At 28.0% G+C, this 11009-nt stretch overlaps 2 protein-coding genes across 2 annotated transcripts; one reads left to right on the top strand and one right to left on the bottom strand.

Annotated features, from left to right (window-relative positions):
* Nucleotides 1-5106: 5106 nt before the first annotated feature.
* TA04150 (uncharacterized protein) lies at nt 5107-5944 on the bottom strand (the record flags this gene model as incomplete). Its single annotated transcript, XM_949712.1, has 3 exons — nt 5107-5393; nt 5454-5682; nt 5834-5944. The coding sequence occupies 3 exons, from the start codon at nt 5942-5944 to the stop codon at nt 5107-5109; spliced, it is 627 nt and encodes a 208-aa protein (XP_954805.1).
* Nucleotides 5945-6855: 911 nt separating this feature from the next.
* Nucleotides 6856-10939, top strand: TA04145 (uncharacterized protein; the record flags this gene model as incomplete). Its single annotated transcript, XM_949711.1, has 3 exons — nt 6856-8897; nt 9308-10424; nt 10622-10939. 3 exons carry the CDS (start codon nt 6856-6858, stop codon nt 10937-10939), a joined length of 3477 nt encoding a protein of 1158 aa, XP_954804.1.
* Between the last annotated feature and the right edge of the window lie 70 nt (nt 10940-11009).

The raw sequence follows: 11009 nt of genomic DNA, 5'->3' as shown, positions 1-11009 counted from the left end.
TAATTTATATATTAAAATAATATTAATTTATTATTATTATTATTAATATTAGTTTGAGATTATATTATTTGAATTTTCCTTCTATTAACCAATATGCAAGTGTATTTGGTTTATCAGGTAATATAATATTATTTTTATCATCTTTAATAATATTTTCATAATTATTTATTATATTATTATTATTTATTTGATTTTTTGATTCTTTTAATATTTTTATTATTTCTTTTAATTTTTTCATTTCTTCATTATTTTTTAATTTTTGTTCATTTCTATAATTACGTTACGGTGTGAGGTCCAACTACTCCCCTTAAGGGGTAACTTATCCCCTAATAACTAACTCCTAAGCCCCGAAGGGTATAACTAACCAACTAACTACCCTAAGGTACCCCTTATGAGGACTAACTAATCCCTTAACTAACTACCCGTAACTAATACTCTTAACTAACTACCCGTAACTAACTCCCTAACTAATCCCTTAACTAACTCCCTAACTAATCCCTTAACTAACTACCCGTAACTAAGTAACCCCGGAAAGGGAGCTAATTCTATGGTTATGAAGTGTAATAAGGAAAGGGAGCTAACTACAGCTATAGAGTGTACTAGTACTAATAGTGTAACTACTATGGGAAAGGGAGCTAAAAAACTGTATACCTAAATACTCCTAGGGTATAACTACCTAAAGTATATAACTAATCCCTAAGGCTTTAATTACTTAAGTATATAACTGTTGGACTAGACTCCGTTACGTAGCTTGCTCAAGGGGTACCCCTAGAAGTATATAACTACTCTAGATAACTAAGTATATAGATAAAGGACCCCTCTCAGAGGTTAAGAAGCCCCTTCGGGGCTAAATAACTAAGGGGACCCCTGGAGGGGGTATAACTAAGACCCTTGGTAGGGTAATAGGAGCCGTGTGACCAAGCACCGTAACGTACTTTCTTCTATTATTGAATTTAAATATATATCCAATTAAATAATTATATTCATGAATAGTATCATGAAAATGTGAAAAAATTTCTTTATAAGAATTGTTTAGATAATGAAATAAAAATTCCTTTTCTTGATATAAATTAATAATTTTCTCTTTTATTAATAAATTTTCTTCATACAAGAAATTAAATTCTTTTATTAATTTCTCACGTCTCATTATTTTTTTCTCATTTATATTAAATATTATTGGAATAGTTTCTATTATATTTAATCTTAATCCATTATATATTATTTCCATATCATCTTTCATCTAAAATCAATAATTAAATTGAAATAAGAGTGAATTAAGAATGAAGTAAGAGTGAAATAAGAGTTAAATAAGAGTTAAATAAGAGTTAAATAAGAGTTAAATTGGTATTTGAATTACATTTTTATATGTTTTTAATAAATTTGTTAATTCGTCATTTTTTATAGAATTTTGGACCTAAAAAATTTTTTTAACAGTAGTCTAGTAGAGTATAGTAATAGAGTAGTAGACAGTACTATAGAGTAGAATAGAGTAGTATGGAATAGTATGGAGTAGTAGAGTAGTAGAGTAGAGTAGTAGTATAGAGTAATAGAGTAGTTAAGGGTATTAGGGATAGTTAAGTAGTTCTATAATAGTTAAGGATAGTAATAAGTAGTTAGTAGGAGTCTACAGTACAGTAGTCTAGTAGTAAGGGTAGTAGTAAGTAGTCTAGTAGAGTATAGAGTAGAGTAGAGTAATAGAATAGTATTATAGACTACAGTAATATGAGTGTGTATAGAGTACAGCAGTATACAGTAGTCAGTAAAAGTAGAGTAGTTAAAGAGTAATTAAGGAGTCTTAGGAGTATATAAGTGTATTAAAGTGTATATTGGTTAGTATATATTAGGAGTAGTAGTAATAGAGTAGAGTAATAGAGTAGAGTAATAGAGTAGTAGACAGTACTATAGAGTAGAATAGAGTAGTATGGTAGTAGAGTAGTAGAGTAGAGTAGTAGTATAGAGTAATAGAGTAGTTAAGGGTAGTAGGGATAGTTAGTAGGAGTCTACAGTACAGTAGTCTAGTAGTAAGGGTAGTAGTAAGTAGTCAGTAGTAAGGGTAGTAGTAAGTAGTCTAGTAGTAAGGGTAGTAGTAAGTAGTCTAGTAGTAAGGGTAGTAGTAAGTAGTCTAGTAATAAGGGTAGTAGTAAGTAGTCTAGTAATAAGGGTAGTAGTATGTAGTTAGGGAATTTAAAAAGGGAGGATTAAAGGAGTATATAAGGTGTATTAGATCGTTAAATAGATATTTAGGTAGTTAATGAGTTAAGGAGTAGTTGGAGTTTGTGAAGCAGGAGTACCACTAGTAGTAGGTAGTCTAGTCTTAAGTACATAGTAGTCTTAAGTAGTCTAAGGCTAGTTAAGGAGTACTAAGTACTCTAGTAGAGTACAGTAATATGAGTATGTGAGTAATAGAGTATAGAGTAATTTAGGCTAATAGTATTCTATGGTAAGTCTACAGTAGTCTATAGTAGTCTTAGGTAGTTAAGGTTACTAGGAGTAGTATAGAGTATAGTAGTAGTATACTACTAGGTAGTCTAGTCCTAGTATAGTCTAGTAGTCTAGTACAGTAATAGAGTAGTAATAGAATACAGTACTCTAACTAAGTCTAGTCTACTACTAATAGTCTATAGTAGTCTTAGGGTACTCTATAGTAGTCTAAGGATAGTTAAGGAATATTTAAGTACTCTAGTAGATTACAGTACTATGTAATTTCAATACCTTTGGAATAGAATAATTTGGAATAGAATTAACAATGGAATTGGAATTGGTATTGGAATTGGTAACTGTGGATGTAGAATTGGTATAGTCACAGATTGAATTTGTGGTTGTGGTTGTGGTAAAATTGTATGGTGAATTTTGTATATTTTTACCAAATAATGTTACTACAAATTAATATAAAAATAAAGAATAATTATACTAAAGTGTAGTTATAGTACTAAAGGAGTTTCTTAGACCCATGGGAGTAGCTTTATAGTACTAAAGGAGTTTCTTAGACCCATGGGAGTAGCTTTATAGTACTAAAGGAGTTTCTTAGACCCATGGGAGTAGCTTTATAGTACTAAAGGAGTTTCTTAGACCCATGGGAGTAGCTTTATAGTACTAAAGGAGTTTCTTAGACCCATGGGAGTAGCTTTATAGTACTAAAGGAGTTTCTTAGACCCATGGGAGTAGCTTTATAGTACTAAAGGAGTTTCTAAACCAATGGGAGTAGCTTTATAGTACTAAAGGAGTTTCTTAGATATAGTACTAAGAGGTCCTTATTCCCTAGGAGGATTGGTTAGTTATAGTCCTAAGGAGTAGCTTTATACCCTCTGGGAGTAGCAGTTAAATCCCTAAGGGGTACTATAGGTATACTCTAGGAGTTCCTTAGTCCATAGAGTACTAGTTATACTGCTACGGGGTAATATAGGTATATAAGGGGTACTAGAGTTATACTCTATAGTAGTAGTACTCCCTTAGGGGAGTAGTATTCCATCTAGGAGTTCCATATTCTCTAGGAATACTTTACTACATAGGAGTAGTGGTTATACTCGGACGGGGTTCCTACACCCTTTAGAGTACTTAAACCCCTGGAGTTCCAGATTCTCTAGAACTACTAAGACCCATTAGGGATACTTTAAGACTCCATAGAGTACCTTACTCCCTTGGAGTACCTTATTACTCTTTAGGAGTTCTTAATACCTTTGGAGTACCTACTGACTACCCACTACCCTTAAATACCCTCAAGTACCTTAACTACTCCTTTGGGAGTTCCTTACTCCCTTGTAGTACCTTACTCCTTAGTGTAACTATACCCTAAGATACTCCACTTAGTAGTAGCAGCAATTCCAATAGTAGAATTTCCCTCAGTAGTACTATATTACTCTCTAAGAGTCCCTTACTCCGTTAGAGTCCCTTACTCCCTTAAGTACTTATTATACACCCTTTCCCTCAGTACTATTATACTCAATACAAAATAAAATTCTATAAGTTACCTTTAAGTTGTGTGAAATGATTAAAATTATTAATAAAACAAATAATTTTATACTAAAAAAAAATATTATTTTAATTACTTACAGTTCCATTATTTAAATTTATTACATTTATTAATTTACCATCACCCAAAATTTTTACTTTTATATCATTACATTCTCTAAAACAATATAACAGAGATGCAAAATTAAGAAATTGAGTGGAAAAAATTAGAAATTCGAAGAAAATAATAAAATAATGTGGAAAATAATAAAATAATGTGAAAAAAAATTACTTGTGATAATTATTATTAAAAATATCTTTTAATTCTATTAAAAATTCCTATAACACAATTAATTAACTAAATTAATCTAATTAATTAACTAAATTAACTAATAATTAACTAAATTAATCTAATTAATTTACTTTGAAATTGGATAAAAAATTATTTTGTGGTATATCTATACAAAAAATAATATTATTTTATTTGTTACAATGTAATATTGAATATTTTGTTGATAAATTTGTTGATATTATTTCAATATCAAATGGTGAACCTAATAAATAATTAATTTATTATTATTATTATTACCTTTAATATGTTTATTATTATTATCAATTATTTTTAATTTCCATTTACCAGTTTTTTTTATCATATAACTTAACTAATCATATAATTAATTTAATTAGTAGTAGGATTTTTTCCACCGTTACGGTGTAAGGTACAGTAGTACTAATAATTAATTAATTAACTAATCTTAAATACTTCTAATAGTATTATTAACTATTCTATAGTAATAGAGTAATTATATAGTTAATTAGTATTAGAATAAGTAGATTAGGTAGCAGCAAAAATTGATTGAGTGAAGAAAATTTATTTCTTGCTGCTAATGAAGAAAATTATTTTTGCTGCACCTAAAGTAATTACTAGTATCCGAGGTACTAAGGACCATTAGGTACCAGGTTCGAATCCCAGTACAGTACTACTAGTATTAGTATTAATATTTATAGTACTATTAACTACTTTAGGTGCAGCAATTTTAGTACTATTATTTTCTTCAGTAACGGAGCTTTAGTACAACTCTACTATCCTTAGTACTAATACTATTATTAGTAGTACTACTAACCTTAGTACCTGAACCTCACTTAGTAGTAACTACTTTAGGTGCAGCAATTACAGCAGCAATTTGGATAGTAGAATTTTCCACCGTAACGGAGCTTTAGTACAACTGTACTATCCTTAGTACTAATAGTATTATTATTAGTACTACTAACCTTAGTACCTGAACCTCCCTTAGTAGTAACTACTTTAGGTGCAGCAATAACAGCAGCAATTTTAGTACTATTATTTTCTTCAGTACTACCAGTAGCTACATTAGCAGCAATTTTAGTACTAACATTTTCTTCAGTAGTACCAGTAGCTACTTTAGGTGCAGCAATATTATTTTCTTCATAAATATTATTAATTAATTATTATAATTAGTTTAATAATATTCTTAAATTAGTACTAAGTAATGATACAGTTAATGAACCATCAGAATTTTTAATTAAATTAATATTTCCATTCAAATCATCATTAATTTCATTAGTAATTCCATTAGTAGTTGATTTGTTGGTATTGAATTCATTGTATTTATTGGTATTGAATTCATTGGATTGATAATGTAATGTTGGTATTAAATAATTTAATGAATTTTTTATATGATATCCTTCATTATCATATAAATCTATTATACCCTATACCAAATTTAATTTTTCTCAAATTTAATTAAATTAAACTAATTTTTAGATTAATTAAATTAATTTTTAGATTAATAATTTTTCTAAATTAAATTAATTATTTTCTCTGATATTTAAATTTTCTAAATTAAATTATTATTTTTGTTACTTGTAATAATTGACCTGCTGGTCCACCTATAAATGCTTCACCTCTATAAAGTACATTTTCTGGATTAAATTCTTTTATTATTACATTATTACATAATTCTATATCAATCATTTTTTTAAAAAAATAATTTTTTTTATACACAAATTAAATTATAAATAAATTTTATAAATTTACAAATTTAAATTTTTTTTTATAATTAAATTAATTTTAATTTTTTTATATAAATTATTTTTTTATTAATTAAATTAATTTGTTTAATGATGTTATTAGACAATTATGTGCACAATTGTGCTAACAAATATAAAAAAAATATATTATTAAATTCTTTTTTATTATTTTTAAATAATTTTTAATATTTTAATTTAATTTTATTTTATTTAATTTTAGATTCTAAGATTCTTTTAAAAAAAATAAATTATTAAAATTCTTTTTCAAATTCTTTTTTTAAAAATTATTATTAAATTTTTTATTAGTATTTTTTTAATAAAAAAATTATTTTTTAATTTTAATTATTATTTTATTACACACACACAACACCACATTTATATTAAATTTTATTCATTATTTAATTTAAATTATTAAAATAATTTATTTAAATTAATTTAAATTAATTTTATTATTTTTTTAATATTTTTTATTTGATTTAAATTAAATTTTATATCAAAATTTTTTACTAAATAATATTTTATTTTTTAATATTTCAATAAAAAAAATAACAAAAAATTTTGAAAATAATTTTGAAAATTTTGAAAATTTGAAAAAATTAATAAATTTAAAATTTTTGAAAATTTGTTAATAATAATTTCTTTTTTTTAATAGAATCAAAATTAGACTCTTTGGATCATTTGATTCTATAAATTATTGTCTAAAAAAAATTATAATATTTAATCAAAAGAATAAAAAAGTAAAAAATTAAAAAAATTAATTAAAAAATATTTAAAAATAAATTTAAAAAGGAATTTAATAATAAAAAGAAGTTTAAAAAGGAATTTAATAAATTTAAGAAGAAAATTAATATAAATATGACAATTGAAATTGCTGCACCTAAATTAACTACTAATACTATTAATACTATGGATATTAAGGATATTAATACAGTAATGGATATTAGTGAAGAAAATCTGAATGAAATTGCTGCTGTAACTAATTTTGGGGAGTCGGATACTTTTAGTAATACTAATGGTAATATGGTTAATAAGGATATTATGGATACTAATAATACTAAGGATATTAATACTAAGGAGTCAGGTACTACTAACAGTACTGAGGGTACTAGTACTAAGGGTACTACTAATACCAGTACTGGAAATGGTACTGCTGGACCAGTCACCGTAACGGAGAAACTAGTATCAGAAGTATATATATATTTATTACAAATGAAATTATTGAATACATTAGATTTAATACGTTCAGTATGTAGACCATGGGGTGTACCACCAAATGGTAATGATTATGTATATCATTTTGATAATATATCAAAAACTAATTCATTAATTATATTACAACATTATGAAGATATTTTTCATCCAATTTATAAAAAATTTAATTCTCCCGTTACGGTGACTGGTACTACAGAAAGTACTACTGAAGAAAATTCCACCAATAAAACTGCTGCTAATAGTAATGGAGTTACTACTAAAAGTGTAACTACTATGGGAAAGGGAGCTAATTCTATGGGTACCAAGTGTACTAGTACTAATGGTACTTTGGCTACTGATGGCCGTGGACCTCACACCGTAACGGAGAATCCAAAATTATTATGGACAAGAATAGAAGATGTAGATTATTTTAAAATAATATATAAATTAGAATGTATACGTTATAATCATCCATTTAATTCATTAACATATGAAAATATATTAAGATATACTATAAATAAGTTATCCGTTACCTCCGATACGGTGCTTGGTCAAGCGGGTACAGGTACTAAGGTTAATAGTATAGGTACTAAGGTTAATAGTAATAGTAGTAAGGATATTGGAGCTGTTGGAGCAAGCACCGTAACGAAGAATATAAATATATTGGATAGTTTAATTAATATGAATGAAAATATAAAGGAACAAATTTGTAGTTTTTGTGGTAATATTTTTCTAACAAAATGTCAATATTGTATTTATTCATTATCACCAATTAATCATATTATTAATTCCGTTACGGTGACTGGTACTACGGAAAGTAATGGACCTGAAGATAGTAGTGAAGAAAATTCTACTACCAAAATTGCTGCTGTAACTACTCCTGGAAAGGGAGCTAATTCTATGGGTATGGAGTGTACTAGTGAGGAAAATTTGAATGAAATTGCTGTTGTAACTAATTCTAGGGAGTCAAGTAATAATAGTGTGGATGTTAAGGGTATTAAGAATACTGAGGATACTAATTTTAAGGAAACCCCTTTCGGGGATAAGGAAGACCCTTTTGAGGATGCCGTTGGAGCAAGCACCGTAACGGAGGATGAATATCCATATATAAATAAGAATAATAATTATTATATATTAACAAATGGAATAGATAATAATGATTTAAATGATGAATTAAATTTATATAAAGATGATATTAGTAATTCTTTTCAAATTTCTCCCGTAACGGTGACTGGTCCAACGGGAAAGGGAGCTAATTCTACAGCCACCGAGTGTACTAGTGCTAATACTAATACTACTACCTTAACTACTACCAATACTACTAATACCTTAACTACTAATACCCTTAATGCTAATACTACTACTGTAGTACCTACTACTGTTACTGATGAAGATACTACTACTGATACTACTTATAATACAAGTGATACTAGTAATAATACTAGTACAGATGGTACAGGTACAACTATTATTGGTACAAATACTAGTGGTACAGAGGAAAATTCTCTTGGTGGACCTGACACCGTAACGGAAGACACTGTAACGGACACTGTAACGGAGAATTATATATTAGATGAGAATATATTTTCAATAATAAGTGATGAAGAAGTTGATACAGATGAAATTGATGAACGTTATTTTGGTAAAAATCAAGATATTGAAAAAATTATACTTTCTGTATTAAATCGTCGAATTAATAATACAAGGTTCGTTACGGTGTGAGGTCCACGGCCAACCACCGACTTAGTTATACCAGTTATTTACCTATTTATACCCTTAGTTATGTCCCCCTCCGGGGGTAACCCTTATACCCTTAACTATATACCTATAGTATTAGGGTATTAGGGCTATTTAGTTATATACTATTAGTAGTAGTACACTCCATAGCTGTAGTTAGCTCCCTTTCCCGGGGTTCTATATGGTTAATAGTATTATAGAGTATTAAGTAGGTATATAAGGTGTATTAGGAGTATTTAGGTAGTTATGAGTATATTAGGTACTTTAGTTAGTTAGTTACTATAGTTATTTATACCCCTTACGGGGCCTAGTCAGTAGTTAGTTACCCCTTACTGGGATTACTACTACCGTTTGACCTCACACCGTAACGGATTTATAGAAAATATGGATATCAAAAAGAAGATGAAGTAAATAATTGTTTATTATCATTATATAAAACAGTACAACCAAATCATACACGTCGTACAAGACCACGTCAATCATCATTGATATTGACCAAATTCAATCCATATGAATTTAATAAATTAACACCATATGATTTCAATAAAATCAGTACACATGATTTCACTAAATTATCCAATTATTATCATGTAGATATCAATACGGTGCTTGCTCCAACAAGTACTAATTATGGAATAGGATTACCAGGTGTTACAACATTAAGTAATAGAATTAATGGAATAGATAGAATTGGAATAGATAATAGATTGAATGGAGGATTAGATAGATTTGGATTTGATAGATTTACCAATACTACTAATGGAGTAGGAGTTAGTACTGTTGGTGGTGGTGGAGTGGCAGGCCGTGGACCAGACACCGTAACGGAAGATATCTATAGAAATAATGAAAAATATTCTTATATGGAAAATAAATATTCATATATGGAAAATAAATATTCATTTATGGAAAATTATTTAGAATATGATAAAGCAAAGTATGGGAAATATGACAAGTATGGTAAGTATAGTGATAAGTATGGAAAGTATAGTGATAAATATAGTAAATATGGGAGATATGGTAAATATGGTAATACTAAAGGTAGTCCTTTTGGGGTTAGTAGTAATACTAATGGTAATAGTGGTATTGGTAGTAGTGGTATTGGTAGCCGTGGTACTGACACCGTAACGGGAAAAAAAAGAAGATATAATAAAGATATAGAATATACATTAATAAGAAATAGAAAAAGAAGAAGATTAGAGAATTATAATATAAATGTGGAAAAAGATGTGAAGATAAGTAGTCATGTAGTATCAGCAAGTGTAAGTTATGATAAAAGACAACAACGTTTTATGGCACAATGGAAAACCAAAGAAGGTACAAAACATTCCAAATCATTTTATGCTAAACGTTATGCTACACCAATTATGGCTAGAAAACATGCTGAATTATATAAAATGTATATATTACAACATAAAGTTTCCAATTCCAATGAACTCATTGAACCTACTTTTGAACAATTATCTGCTAATAATTTTAAAGATTTAGATAATATTAATGTAGGTGATTTAGATTATGATTTATAAAGTTACGGTGCTTGGTCCAACGGTACCCCCCGTACCCTCCTCCAAAGGGACCTTCTATATAGTTCTTTAAGGGGTTCTTTTTATATAGTTATTAGATCTGCTTGACCAAGCACCGTAACTCCCCTAACTAATCCCCTTAAGTATAGTAACCTCTTAAGTATATAACTAAGGATAATAATACTAATAAGGATACTAATAATACTACTAAGGGAAAGGGAGCTAATACTAAGGAAACCCCTTTAGGGGCTGATGGTACCATTGGAGCAAGCACCGTAACTGAGGGAAAGGGAGCTAATTCTATGGTTACAGAGTGTACTAGTGAGAAAATTCCTAATGAAATTGCTGTTGTAACTAAAACTGGGGAGTCGAGTACTTTTACTAAGGATACTACGAGTAGTGATACTAATACTATTAATAATATTAAGGAAGACCCTTTTGAGGATGCTGTGGGACCTCACACCGTAACGGTAAAATTGTGTGTTTTTTAAATATAATAATTTATATTTATATATTATCCATTTTATATTATGTAATATAATTTGTAATATTTGTAATATA

Source organism: Theileria annulata, chromosome 3 (assembly GCF_000003225.4).
Source record: "Theileria annulata chromosome 3, complete sequence, *** SEQUENCING IN PROGRESS ***".
In the NCBI taxonomy this organism is placed as follows: Eukaryota; Apicomplexa; class Aconoidasida; order Piroplasmida; family Theileriidae; genus Theileria; species Theileria annulata.
The sequence above is the reverse complement of the archived record's forward strand: the minus strand, read 5'-3'. Positions and strand labels throughout refer to the sequence as shown.